The sequence below is a fragment of the Acomys minous genome, assembly GCF_964271855.1.
Source record: "Acomys minous genome assembly, chromosome: 4".
In the NCBI taxonomy this organism is placed as follows: domain Eukaryota; kingdom Metazoa; phylum Chordata; class Mammalia; order Rodentia; family Muridae; genus Acomys; species Acomys minous.
Window position 1 is genome coordinate 115,166,728 of NC_140486.1, and position 14,751 is coordinate 115,181,478.

Consider the following 14,751-nt stretch of genomic DNA (forward strand, 5'->3'; position numbering starts at 1 on the left):
AGGATGGCTAGCAAATGCCAGTCACGTGGATTAGGGTGTGCCTGCATGATCTCCAATGGAAACAAAGCGGAGTTGTATGTGCGTGGGTTTTCACACGTGGTTCATCAAGGTTAATATTTACTTTCTGGAGGATTCTGAAGAAGGCAGTGTGGGAACAAGATCACGCTGGGAATGGGAGCTCTAGGCCAGGGCTTAAGGGTTCCACTGAGGGGTTCAAGTCTAGATCTGAAAAGGCCATGGAAAGCAGTAGTCAGGGACACACCCCAAGGCTGGGCTGTGAGCCCTTAGGCATTAGGAAAGTCACCTACCCATCACACTGGGATTCCTTTTCATCTGAAAGAGAATGCAAGATGCCTGTCCAAGGGGAACCCTGGCTTCAGACCAGCTTCTGGCAGATAAACTGTAAGTGGCGACAGTCTCCTTATAGGCATCCAGCATCCTTGTCAGTGTCCAACATCCTGATCTTGCCTTTAGATGTGAGACTTCTCATTTGGCCGCAGTTCTCCCTGTAGATCAGAGAGTTATTTAGTACTGTCCTAGAGAGGTTGGGAGAACTGGCTGACAGGCATGCACACAGTCATCCTTCTATGCCACCTCGTGGAGGTGGGAGGGATTACAGGAACCAAAGCCAATAGCAGCATATTATAACTGGCTTAGTGATCCTATCGTGGTTTGTAAACAGAGCTAAAATTCCAACATCTGTTTGTGCGAGATGAGTAAGGTATGAGGTGTGGAGTATAAAGTTGGAAAGGGCACGCCTTGAAACTTGGGTGTTCGTGACCGGGAACGTTGCACATTGCTAAACCGAGAAGCCTGTGAGATCTTGTGTTGCAGTGTGCTCCCCTAGCGTTCTTGCATGCTAGCCTAAATAGAAGATTAGCCTGTTTGCATGAGCCGGAGGCTGCCCTGATGAAAAGCATGTCGGGAGGCTGGCACCGCCCCTTGGCTGAGTTCTTCCCCGTCCTGTCTGTGGCCTCATTCATCTTGGTACGTGTTTAACGACCTTCATCACCCATTCCGCTAACCGATCTCTCTGTGATTCTGTTATTGACCTGCTGAGAGGTGTGGGTACAGATTCACCTGTATGTCTTTTTGGTTTCTTCAGATGTTAGGTTGAAAAAGCTCATTGATGAACGGGAATGCTTGCTGGAACAGGTAACCCCTCTTTCTACTATTTTACAACATTCTGAGTAGGGTCCCTGAAGCCAGCATTCCTCCTTGCTCACTCTGGGGACCCCTAAATCCATGCTGGCCTGATGACTTGATCCAGATAGAGCATTATGGTCACACAAGGCTTAGGGAGGACTGGAAGCTATAGCACAGCATTTGCTACGTTCGACATGAATTGCTGCCTCAGCGTTTGTTGCTGTGGAGGGTGGGAGACCTGCCTTTGAGAGACAGGAAGTGACCACGTCCTTCCACTTGTCCCTGCACATGGGTTTTATGTACTCAGAATCACACGCCCTTTCCAGCAGGCATTTCTTTGAATAACTGATCAAAATGGTTTTAATTATATTTTTTTTTTCATTTTTGTTTTTTCGAGAGAGGGTTTCTCTGTGTAGCCCCAATTGTCCTGGGCTCGCTTTGTAGACCAGGCTGGCTTCAAACTCACAGCGATCTGCCCTCCTCTGCCTCCCAAGTGCTGGGCCTATCGGTGTGCGCCACCGTGCCAAGCTTATATTTTTTCTTTACCCTTGAGCTTTTCATACATGTATGCAAGGAAAAAATCATATCCACCTCTAAATCCCCTCCTTCAACTCCACCCATGTCCCTCCCCCCAAACGTGTCCCCCTGAACTTCTTGTTCCCCCCCCGCCCCAATAATGCACTAATACCAATTAGCGGCTGCCGTTGTGTGCATAGACGTGGGGGCTTCCATGGGAGCACAGAAAACCTAGCAGTTCTCTTTCAACAGTTATCAAGAAGAACCAATAGGTCCTCACTAAGGCGGGGGAGGGGCTGGAAGACATGGCCCCCACCCACGACTGGCTCGCTCTTGTGCAGGGTAACACAGCTGCTGTGAGTTCATGAGTGCGATAGCTCTCTCGTGTCCAAAAGACAGCATTTCTTGGCACTCCTCCCGTATAGTCTGCCTCTTATAGTCTTTCTGCCTCCTCTGACACTCACTCCCTGTGCTCTGGGGTGAGGGTGGGATGGGGGATTATAGAGATGTTTAGGGCTGAGCACCCAGGTTCTTATCCTCAGTACCTTGACCAGCTGTGGGTCTCTGCACTAACTGCTGCCCGCTGCAAAAAGGCTGAGCACAGCCCAGGACTATAAGCATAAACGCAAACATTTAGAATGTAACAACTGGGCCCTAGTTTCGCCCCCACTCCCCCCGCCCCCCCCCTCACTTCAGGAAATGCCGAAGGGCTCTGTTTCATCTTTCTTGTCTGCAAGATAGTTAAAAATTCTTTTAACTCAGCCACTTCCCAAGGGAACCAAGCCCTCCGACTTTTCCTCTAGCCACATGGGCTTGCTCACTTTTTACACTTCTGTCAGCCTTTCAGAGCTGGGTTAAAGTCAAGAGGAGGAGTCGGAGGGCCCCGTGCTTATTTAAAACCGTGTCTTCTGCAGAGTCTGTACCTGATTCCTTAAAACCATCATGCATCCAAGGTTGTGTTTAATTCGAGGGCACAGAGATGTGCAGGAAAGCAAACACTCAGGCAACAAAAGACCTGTGGTCCTACTGTCAGCTGCTCTTCTGGCCCTGGATGCTTCTCTGTCTCCGAGAGAAGAGCCCTGTAAAGCCCCCTCCATAAAGGCTGGCCAGTGCCTCCGGGCCAACAAGTAGCTTCAGCAGGTTCCATGCAGAAGCAGTCTTATTGGGGACCTATAGTCCTGCACCCAGGGGCCTTAAGGGGCCTCTTTTATGTCTGTAAAAAAGCAAAAACCAGTATCATAAAGAGTTGCCACCTCTTAGATCACCATTCCAGTTTTTTGTTTTTGTTTTGTTTTGTTTTGTTTTGTTTTGTTTCTGAGACAGGATCTCTCTGTGTAGCTGTGGCTGTCCTGGACTCTCTTTGTAGACCAGGCTGGCCTGGAACTCACAGAGATCCACCTGCCTCTGCCTCCTGAGTACTGGGATTAAAGGATGTGTTGCCATGCTCCTCCAACTATTTTTTTAAAATGCAGTCTACTCCTGAGTCCCAGAAGAATTTCAGCCTTAGAAATTACTGTTCAGAGACTGGGGAGATAGCTCAATCAGTAAAGTGCTTACAGAACAAACATGAGGACCTGGGTTCAAATCCTCAGCACCCAAGTAAAAGCTGTACTTGGTGACATGCACCTATAATCCCAGTGATGGGGAACTGAAGACAGGTGAATCCCTGGAGTAGATTGGCCAGCCAGCTTCCCTGAGTGGATAGGCTAGATTCAGTGAGAGACCCTGTCTCAACAACAACAACAACAAAGTCAAAACAAAACAAACAACAGTAACAAAACTAAAAGAAAGAAAAGAAAAAAATATGGTGGAGCATAATAGAGAAAGACAATGTTAACCTCTAGCCTCCATATGCACATACCTACATACATAAACATACAAACACACACATACATTGTACACAAAAGTTACTGTCCACTAGGTTACAAAAGAGTTCATGCCTGAAGTTCTTAAAGTCTACTCCCTTTGAGGTGAGCCCTGGTCCTCAGAAGCTTTTCACTCATTTATTTGGACTGGTCTTTATTAAAAAAGGGTCCCTCTGGCTAGTGATACACAGGTAGACTGTGACCTTTCAGTGAACTTGTCCTGTAAAGTCCTATGACCTGTGAACTGTGCCTCTAGCACCCTGGGGTCATGCTAACAGCAAGGCAGTAGTAGCCTGATGTCCTTTGGGTATGAAAGGCTCCAAAGTCAGCTTTTCAGTTTCTTTTAGAAAAAGAAAAAGAAATGACCATGTTTTTACTGGTGGTGTTTTCAGATTAAGAAGCTCAAAGGGCAGCTGGAAGGGAGACAGAAGAACAGCAAGCTGGACCTCCTGCGCTCAGAGGATGGCATCCTGGAGAATGGGACAGATGTGCACGTCCTGGATCTGCAAAGTAAATGATAACCCCCGTACGGAAGCGTGTGCGTCCGTGCGTGTGCTGATTTTAAACACGTGCGGTAAAGGATGCCCGATATTCCATCCCGCCCCCCTGAAAGCTCCTGGGCTCCACAGTACAAAGACCTTTTCTGTGCATAAAGCAAAGTGGGCAGAAAGCAGCATGAGCCTATGGGATGGAGCAGGTATCCCAGAATGCACAGGTGGGCATGGGCGTGGATGGAAACACATTTGCTTTGCTTTGCTTCGTGTGACAAGCGCATCTTATGCTAGTCAACTAAAACAGGCTTACAGGAGACGAGATTATGCTTGGCCCCTCTCCTACATCTCCTTCCCCATATCTTTAGGGGTTTCCGTCTTACCTTGGGTCTCCTACCTACACATAAGAGGCATGGGCACATCCCCAGCCAAGGCTCAAAGAGGGCACGCCTTGTCTGCTTCTGTGGAGACCGAGATTAGAACGTGAAGATGGGCAAGATGATTATGGAAGGACTGATTCCCAGGGACAGAATGTTCTAGAGCCCGAGAGCCTGAGAACTTAACCCGTGTTCCTTTTTTGTCACCCTTTAGGAGATGCCAACAGACAGATCAGCGACCTCAAATTTAAACTTGCAAAGTCTGAGCAAGAGATAGCTGCCTTAGAACAAAATGTATGTGTGACTCTCCACAGTCCTGGGCAGTCTGCAGATGGGGTGGGCCACTGAGCAGAGTCTGAAGGGCTGAAGGCCGAAAGCAATAAAGCAGTTGTTTTCCACTTTCCTAACGCTGCGACTCATCAAGACAGTTCCTCGTGGTCCTAAAGTCACACTCATTGCTACTTCATAACTGTAATTTTGCTACTGTTATGAATCTTTTGTTTGTTTATTTGTTTTGTATTGTTTTGTTTTGTTTCGAGATGGGGTCTCTCTGTGTTAGCCTTGGCTGTCCTGGACTCGCTTTGTAGACCAGGCTGGCCTCAAATTCACAGTGTTAAACTTAGGTCATCTAAGTTTATCCCTGGAAGCCCATTTGAGAGACAAGAGTCTAAAGTCAATGTAAAAGCAAAGGGGTTTATTAGCCAACGCGTTGGGGTCCACCAAACTCCTTAGAGATGGGAGGCCTCATCCTGCCGAAGCTGAGGCTTTAAATACATTTTACAGAAGCAAACAGTGTTTAGTTATCAAGTAATAGGCTAACAATAGGTGACCTTTTAGGTGAATGGGGGTCTGAGGTAATAAATTTTAAGTGAGGGAGATAGCTATCAGGTACGTGGAGGTCTGAGGTAGTAAATTTTAAGTGAGGGAGATAGCTTTCAGGTACATGGGGGTCTGAGGTAGTAAATTCTGGGGACAGATTGAGGTGGAGGCAGGTAGAGAATCTTTAACTTGTTGTCCTCAGTTTGTTCCTGTTATCAGCCTGCAATTCAACCTGTTTGCTCAGCTGGCAAAACACTAGGTCCGAGCCTCCTGGAATCTTATGGGGTTTTTTTGTTTGTTTGTTTGTTTTTGTTTTTGTTTTAGCTAACAATATCACTGCTGAGCCCAGGCCATCTAGCTAATAATATCTCTGCTGAACTCAGACCATCTAGAATCTCACAACAGCGATCCACCTGCCTCTGCCTCCCAAGGGCTGGGATTAAAGGCGTGCGCCACCACACCCGGCATATGAATCTTAATGTAAATATCTGATATACAAGATATCTAATGTGTAACCCCTGTGAAAGGGCCATTCAGTGCCCTCGGGGTCATGACCCCACAGGTTGAGAACTGTTCCAGTAGACTTTGAGATTCTAGGGGAGGATGAGGCAGGGGGATGAACCTGAGTTCAGATCCACAACTCCCAAGTGAAAAATCAGGTGTGTGTGGCACAGCATGTCTGTATTCCTTGCCTGGATAGTGGAGGGATCCAGAAGGATCCTTAGGACTTACTGGCCAGCCAGGCTAGTTTTTTTTAACCCAATTTTCTTTTGTTTGTTTGATTTATTTATTTATTATGTATACAGTGCTCTGCCTGCATGTACATTTGCAGGCCAGAAGAGGATGCCATCACATTATAGATAATTGTGAGCCACCATGTGGTTGCTGGGAATTGAACTCAGGACCTCTGGAATAGCAGCCAGTGCTGTTAACCTCTGAGCCATCTCTCCAGCCCCAGCCAGGCTAATTAATCCATGAAGTTCAGGTTCAGTGAGGGACCTTATCCCAACTATAAGGTGGAGAGCACATGAGGAGGGTATCTGATGTCACCTCTGGCCTTCGCACATATCCGGGTCCTGAGAGTGTGGGTTACAGCAGCAAGTCTCTTGAGGGATTGATTTGCTTAATCTTTTGTTCAGTTGCTTTTGAGACAGGATCTCATGTGGCCCAGGCTGACCTCAAACTCACTATGTCCCAAGGGGTGACCTTGAACTCCTGACCCTCCTGCCTCGGCTTCCCGAGTGCTGAAGTCACAAATGTATACCATCATGCCTGGCTCTCAAGCCGCTGCTCACAGGAACTTGGAAGGGAAAGTTCAGGAAGAGTTATTTATTAGACTCTAGGTTGTCACAGTTGTATGTGGCTTGTAAATGTTTTAAACTTTCTTTATTGCTTATTTTATGGGGGAGAGGGCAGCTCAGTCTGTAATGTGCTTGCAAGAGGACCTGTCCTGGATCCCCAGAATCCACATACAAAGTTGAGCACGGCGGCAAGAGCTTATCCCATTGCTAGCCAGCGTAGCTGTAGGCCAATGAGGAGGACCTTGTCTCCAAAAAACATGGCAGACGGCTCCTGAAAAACAGCACTCAGTGTTGTCCTCCGACCTGCACAGACTTGTGCACTGTATACACGTAAATACACGTACACATAAAAAGAATTAAGACAGTTGTTAATTCAACACACTTCATGCTGGACATTTTCTTCCCTGACCTTCTAGGCTTTCTCCCCCTCAGCCAAATGAACAAACAGGGGCTCTCCCACCTTCCACATCCTGGACCGTAGGGACAATCTGTGGCCCAGTCCAGGGTAGGGAGAAAGTGCTTTCCCCTCAACTGTGGCTTTTTGTTTAATTCTGAGAATCAAACTGGGGTCTTTTTGCAAGTACTTTCAAGATCCCACAAGGGGGTTATGAAAGCAAAAAGAGATCCACCCTTTACCCTGGGGGCTACTTGTCGCCTGGATGGGGTCACTTAGAAATGCTGCCGGACAGCTTGGTTGGCTAGAACCCAAGTGACATCCAAAACGTCGCACTCTTATTCATGCAGTGCATTTTCAGTTTTATTAAATCACATCCTTTGATCACAAATGCAATAAAGCAAACTGCAAAATAAAATAGTGGATGGATTTGTGTCAATGGCTTCTCCCTTCCTTTCAGGTAATAAGGTTAGAGAGTCAAGTAACACGTTATAGATCTGCGGCTGAAAATGCAGAAAAAATAGAAGATGAATTAAAGGCAGAAAAACGGAAACTCCAAAGAGAGGTAAACTTCCTAGGCCCTTTCTAGGGAACAATGGGTCATCACTGTCCCTTGGGATCAGTAGAGAGATGATTGGCTAAATCTGGACAATTCGTTACTCACTGAGCCTGGCCACCCTCAAGTTCTGGAATGCTACCAAAGGGATCATAGCACAGCCAGCTAGGAACCCTTGGAGCATATGCTGCAGAACTCACCCATAAACATCAAGTTATTATGAGATAAAGGAGCAACCAGGCCTCTTAATGCCTACATACTTTGTGTTACACAGGGCACTGAGGAGAGGTAGGCAGGGATGGAGGCCAGTGCTATGCTGAGCAGCTTTATGGTACCCAAGCTCTCTGCCCCTAGGCTGGGACTGGTTTGGGCTCTGACATTTAAGCTTTAATTTCCAGCTGCAGAAACCTTGCTCCTGGCTCCTCGACACCAGAGAGTTGGCTTCTCCAACTGGCTCGGGCTCTGTTCCCTTGTATTTGTTGGCTCACTACATTCTCCATTTCTGAGCCCATCAAGACACACAGATAGTGCAGGTCTGGAGTCCAGCTGCAGGTGAGGAGCATCTCCTAGTGAAGAGGCCACATCTGTGAGCCATTAAGAAACATATACGGGACAGAGTGATGGCTCTGGTTAAGTGTCCTTGCTGCTCTTGCAGATGACCCAGGTTCCATTACCTGCACCCACAAGACAGCTCACAAATGTCACTAACTCCACCTCAAGGAATCTGGTGCTCTTCTTCTGGCCTCGTCGCATACCTGCATGCATGTGGTACACAGACATAAACATATAAATAAAATAGAGCACTAGCTTCCATAAATGTAAACATGTGACCAAATATTTTTAAAAGAAAAAAGAAAAGAGAAACATGCATGTGCACAATTTTTAGGATTTCAGTGCGGCCGGGCTGTAGTTGTGCTTTCCAGTACAGTACGGCTGGACTTCCGGTCATGCAAACCTCTCATCATGTTGGGAGGAAGCAAGGTTCTCCGAGCTCATTGCCTTTTTATCCTTCTTCCAGCTTCGCTCCGCACTGGACAAAACAGAGGAGCTTGAGGTGAGCAACGGCCACCTAGTGAAGCGACTGGAAAAGATGAAAGCCAACCGCAGCGCACTCTTGTCCCAGCAGTAAACACCAAGTGGGCAGCTCTCTGGGGACTCTGGCACCTAGCGTGGTTTAGAGGTCTCTTTATCTGTACTGTCAGGGGGTGCCGCACTGCATCTTTTCCTGCCTCTGAGGGAAGGAGCTCCTCCATGCAAGGGGCACGTGCGGAGCCCAGCCGTACCACATGCCTCTCTCCGCAGACCCTTGCCCCAGCCAGGCTAATGCTCAGAGCCTGCAGGTTTCTTCATAAGCACACTGGGTCTCATGAGAGCTCTGGACCTGACACACACGGGGCCTCTTAATGCCACCCACAAGGGGTGATCGAGGTCAAGGCCGAGGTGGGACTTGATTTTCTTTTGTCTTGCTGAACGTTACGGTGTTGGGGAATCTCCTTGGTGGAACCTACAGTCTGACTGACTCCAGTATGGTCTCTTAGTCCCTGCTTCCCGTACACAAAACACTGTGGAACCACAAGCCATTACCAAGCAAAGCTCCTCTGCTGGAGTCAAGGCAACAGTCTAGACGTAAAGTGACCTTAAGAAGACTCTTTAGGGGCAACAAACGAAGCTTTTCTAAGGGACTTTTGCATCGGTTCAGTTATTACGAGTACTTTTCCCAGGGTCAGTAGGCGGTAGCTTCACCGACAACAACAGCTTTTCATTTGCATTGTTTAATCCTGACATTTGGAATTGAAGTTGTTAACTTCTTTTAAAGAATGTACTGCTAGAAAATTTTAAAAAAATGAAATGTTAAAGAGAGCTGTGTGTGCTTTTTTAGAAAAAAAAAGATTCATTTTTATGTGCATGAATGTTTGCCTGCATGTATTTGTGTGTAGCATATGTGTGCAGTGCCAGGAGAGGCCAGAAGAGGGCGCTGGATTCCCCAGGACTGGATTTACAGATGGTTGTATGTCACCAGGTCCTGCAGCTCATCTCTTCAAACCCCAAAGCCATGGGGTTTTAGTTTTTCCCCCACTGAAAAAGATCATTACTTGATGTCATATTTGTTGTTGTATATATTAGGAATCATTTTTTAATTTTGATTTTAGCATAGTGATGAGAGCGCCTGAGCCTGGGGAGAGGGTTCAGAACCAGCACCACATGAGGCTTCATGCGAGCACCACCAAGTCCCAGAGACAGCAACAGTGGATGGAGAAGATGTTTCAGGGTTGTCTTTAATCCTCCCCTCTAGCTCTGGATTCACTACCCCGACCTGGCACCAGCAGAGGGCGCTGGACTCTGCCTTTGAAGACTAGCGCCTGTCTCCAACACTAATCTAAACAAGGCACACCTGCCCAGGTCAGGTGCCATGAGTTTTCCTGCTTCCCTCTTTGCCCAGCTGTCAGCATGGTGAGCCAGGGAGCGGCCATCTCTGTTTCACCACGCCAACCTACTCGGAGCTTCTTAACCTGCCATGGCCTGGGTGGAAGTAGGCAGCTACTAAAAACACAAGTTCACCCACCATAGTTTTTCTAAATATTTTTGTAACATATTTCCACATCCAAAATTTCACATCCCCCCCCCCTCTTTTGAAAACCAGGATCTAATATCATTCTGATGCCATTGCAATGTGGACTGACTGTGTGTGAACAGGTGGATCCCTGGGCTCAACAAGTCAGCCTAATCTACATGGAGCCCAGGGATCCACCTGTTTACACACGCACATGCAAGCGCACATACGCATGCACACACATGCACACACAGCACTGGAATCATAAGTACATGCCACCAGATCTGTTTGTTGTTGTTGTTGTTGTTGTTGTTGTTGTTGTTGTTGTGTTGGTGTTGTTTTGTGAGTCCTAGGGATAAAACTGACATACTCTACAAGCAAAGCAAGCACTTTACTGAGTTGGTAAGTAGTCTATGGCCCCTAACTGTGACTTTTTAAAATACTGTAAACAAACATTACTATTGAGGACACAGACCTAAGGGTTCTCTCACACGGTGCTGACTCTATAGTCACTATAGAAGTCAGTAAGGAGGGTTCCTAAAAACCTAACAACAGATGTTCTGCATGGTCCGGCATAGCCTTCCTGGATATTTGCCTGAAGGACTCTTCAATCCACATGTCACAGAGACAGTTGGGCATCACTCTTTATTGCAGCACCAGTCACAACAGCCGAGTCATGCAGCCAACCTAGCTGGTGTCCAGCAACAGAGGAAGGGATGAAGAAAATGTGGGATGCGCACACAACGGGATTCTTTCCAACTACGTGAAGAGCAGGGTCATAGCATTTCAAGGATGATGGGTACAGATGGAGACTGATGAACTGGGCCGATTTGGAAGACAAGTACTATACGTTTTCTCTCGCTTGAGGCTCCCGAAGTTTATGCATAGAATCTCTGTCATTTCCTCTGCCTTGCTAAAAACCATTAGGTGACATTCCTTAAGCTAGCCACCAAGGTCCGTTCCCTTATTTGGGCACTTCCTCCTCCTGAGGCTGACTACCAAGGTCCAGCTATCAAAGTATTGCAATCCAGCAATCAAAAGCCCCCTTTGGCTGCCATAATTAACATGCCCAATCAAAATTAAACATGTCATCCTAACATAACACCGGGTTCCCCCTCACCTTTATAAGCTGCCATCGCACCAGGTCAGTCTCCTCTCTGTCCATAGGCACTCCTTTGTTCTCTAGGACAGACACCCCTGTCCCCTCTCCCTTGTTCCTGTCCCCTTCTCCTTGAGTGTCCTCTATCTCATTTTTGTCTCTTATTCCCAGCCTTTTGTGCCTCTGGGGCAAATATATCTCTTTTGTGCTGAGAACTTGGTCTTGGGGGTCCTGAGCTGATAGGCAATCCTTTCACATATGACATGGTCAAATGAAGCAAAAAAGCAAACATTAGTTTCTCCTTTTGTGGGGGAATGGGGTTCAACACAGAGTTTTTTGTGTAGCCTTGGCTGTTCTGAACCCACTTTATAGACCAGGCTGGCCTTGAACTCAAAAAGATTTGACTGCCTCTGCCTCCCAAGTGCTGGGATTAAAGGCATGGACCACCACCGCCAGGCTTTAGTTATTTAGTTATTTGCAGTTGTTGTTGTTGTTTTGTTGTCTTAATTCTCCATATCTGAGTCCCGCATCATGACAGAAGCTAATGTTTTATATCTGGTTCTGTCCCTAGCTAAAATTTATTAATAGATGTAATAGATTTACAGATGGCCATAGCCTGAGCCCATTCTTTTAGGTTGAATTGACACTTCTTTATCAGTTTGAAAGTCCTTTGAAGTAAAATGGATCTAAATTATCTATTGGATTGTCTTTCTGTCGAATGACTCACTTAAAACTAAAGACACGAGATTTCAATTGAAAACCATTCCAGCCAGTTGATCTTTAATATTGTTGAGAAGCTTTATCTTGCACAGGCAATGGTTGGGTGGCTTAATGGAAGATTTTTCACTTTAGTCAAACATCTTAGTCTTTTATAATTTTCCACTAAAAAAAAAATTCTACAGCTGAAATGATTTCTTTTTATAGTCTTTCCAGCTCAAGTTATTTTGTGTTTGGCAACTATCTGAACCATTTTATTGCTTCTCAAAGTTACAAAGCCCAGGTCCTATAAAACATTACTCACAAAGCTGAGCCAGGCCAAGTGGCCCAGGCTTGTCACACAGCTACCCAGGAGGCTGAAGGAACATTGAAAGTTCAGGTCCTCAGGGGTAAAGTCTTGCCACCAAGCCCGATGACCTGAATTTATTCACTGATACCCACTCCTGCAAATTGTCATCTGATCTCCACAAAGGTTCTGTGAGTGTGTGTGCATGTGCATGTGCATACATACATACATGTACACACGCCCCCCCAAACACATTTTTGAAAAATAATTCAGAGGCCTACCCGGGCAACTTTATGAAACCTTGTCTCACAATAAAGTCAGGCTGTGCTATCAGGCACCATTAGTCCCAGTACTCGGGCAGCAGAAACAGGTAGATCTCTGTGAGTTTGAGGCCAACCTGGTCTACATAGTGAGTAACAGGACAGCCAAGGAAAGGTAGAAAGACTCCATTTTAAAAACAAGTTCATCAGCCAGGCAGTGGCAGCATACGCCTTTGATCCTAGCACTAGGGAGGCAGAGACAGGTGGATCTCCACATTCGATCCCAGCCTGGGCTACAGAACAAGTTCCAGGACAGCCAGGGCTACACAGAGAAACCCTGTCTTGAAAAACCAGCCAACCAAACAACCAATAACAAAATTAAAAACAAAGAGGCCAGGTGATATAGTTCAACAGTAAAGCTGTTTGGACTGCTGTGAGGAAATCTCTTAAGTTCACGGTGTGAGTTATTTATTGCTCCAACACAACACATGCCTTATCTCATAGAGTCTGTGCTGGCGGGAGTCCAAGGGTGATGTAGCTGGATAGTTCTGGCCCAGGACCCAAAGTTCCCAAGGGAATCTTTTCCAAACTCATACACTCACTGGTGCCCATCACTTACTGCTTGACCCTTGGCTAGAGGCCTTGATGACTCAGCTTGGGCGCTCCAGACATGGCTTCTGAGCTTGCTTCTTCCAGAAAGATCTGGCATAGAAAAGAAAGAAAGGAAAGAAGGAAGGAAGCCTGACCTCCCCTGGGGAATGACATGTGCTTCTTTTCACACTCAATGAGGAGAGAAATAGCTCCATTTGTTTGCTTTTGGTTTGCTTGTTTTTATTTAGTTTTATTGAGACAGGCTGTAGCTATACAGGCCAGGCTTGCTAGGTTGCCCAGCCATCACTGCCCATACTGTTTGCCTGGTAACACATGAGACTGTGCACAGCGTGGGTCCTGCCCTGTAGGGACACAACATCCCAGTTCCCCAGCTCCCAGCTATCCTTCAAATGGATGATCTGCTGTCTTCAATAGTCTGACATGTACACACAGGAAGGAGCTGACACTTCCTGCCTTGTCTCATTGGGTAGAAGGGGACAGAATGAGCGTTTGACAGACTTCAGGAAAGGAATTTCCCAGACTTCTAGCAGAGCTACGGCCGTCCATGGGGGAAACACTACCAGCCTGGTGTAGAAACTCGTTTGCAGCTTCCTCCCCACTGTGCCTCCCTCCCCTCACACTTCCACAGCTGCAGGACCTCCACAGCTCAGAGCTACACAGCTGCCAGGAAGCTGTCTGCCCAGGCTAGGTATAGTGTCCGGCCTAACGTGAACCTCATCGGAAGCAACTTATAGAACAGACGCCAGATTTCATTAGCTGGGCAGTGCCTCTGCCTTGTTTTAAGTGAAATGGTGACTTCAAAAATTAAATTCACACCCGCCGTAGGTCAGAGGAGACTTGCACGAGCAATTAAGTGTGCAGGCTCACATGTGTGTTCACAGTCTCCTGTTCGGCACGGTTCAGCATCCGGCTTCTGGTGGCTCAGTATGAATTTGGCGAGTCACCATGTTAATGAAGGAATAAATGGGGTGCAAGTCCGAGGCCTCTATCTCTGATAGGAGAGTTTCGAGGCAGGCCCAGCTTTGAAGTCATTTTGTCCCTATTGAAAGGGCCTTCACTCCTCTTCAGGAATTAAGTACCTGTTCAGACAAGTTGGCCCTCCTTGATTGTCTGATGTGGTGCAGCCTTAAATGATCTACCGAGTCTGTACTGAGCACACAAACAAAATACATATGTGGGAGGGGCGAGAGAGGTGACTCAGTGGTTCTCGTTGAAGACGCCAGTTGAGATCACAGGCCCAAGGCCAAGGCTCAAACCTTCTGTGACTCCAACTCCAGGGAATGCCATCCCCTCATCCGGCCTCTAATGACACTGCACTCAATGTGTACATACCCACAGAGAAACACACATATATGTAATTACAAATAAAGGTATTTTTAAAATATGTATATATGGAAGGTTAAAAACCTCAGCAAACAGCCAGGCGGTGGTGGCACACACCTTTAGTCCCAGTTCTTGGGAGGGAGAGGCAGGTGGATCTCTGAGTCTACAGAGTGAGTTTGCAGGACAGGCAAGGCTACACAGAGAAACTCTGTCTTTAAAAAAATTTTTTTTTAATTTAAGAGCTCAGAAATAATATTTTAATGCAAACACATAAAAATCTAATTTAATACAAAAAGGATCCATAATACCAATTTAGATTAAAGGAAAATCAGAAACAGTGTGGTCCATTTACAGCCTGACCAAAACCTTTCTCATCTTGAGTCTTTTTCTGTTCCTTTTTTTTTTTTTTAAGAGATTGCATTGAAATATTGTCTTGCG

At 46.6% G+C, this 14,751-nt stretch overlaps 1 protein-coding gene across 6 annotated transcripts in view; it reads left to right on the forward strand.

Annotated features, from left to right (window-relative positions):
* Nucleotides 1-9,325, forward strand: part of LRRFIP1 (LRR binding FLII interacting protein 1) — a 126,621-nt gene extending 117,296 nt beyond the window's left edge. For all 6 annotated transcript variants that reach the window (XM_084778601.1, XM_084778602.1, XM_084778604.1 and 3 more), the window contains 5 exons: nucleotides 1,106-1,155; nucleotides 3,920-4,037; nucleotides 4,610-4,689; nucleotides 7,370-7,474; nucleotides 8,484-9,325. In XM_084778601.1, the coding sequence (XP_084634727.1) occupies nucleotides 1,106-1,155; nucleotides 3,920-4,037; nucleotides 4,610-4,689; nucleotides 7,370-7,474; nucleotides 8,484-8,594 (464 nt within the window). In that variant the 3' untranslated portion in view covers nucleotides 8,595-9,325. The remainder of the gene's footprint in view (nucleotides 1-1,105; nucleotides 1,156-3,919; nucleotides 4,038-4,609; nucleotides 4,690-7,369; nucleotides 7,475-8,483) is intronic.
* Nucleotides 9,326-14,751: the final 5,426 nt, after the last annotated feature.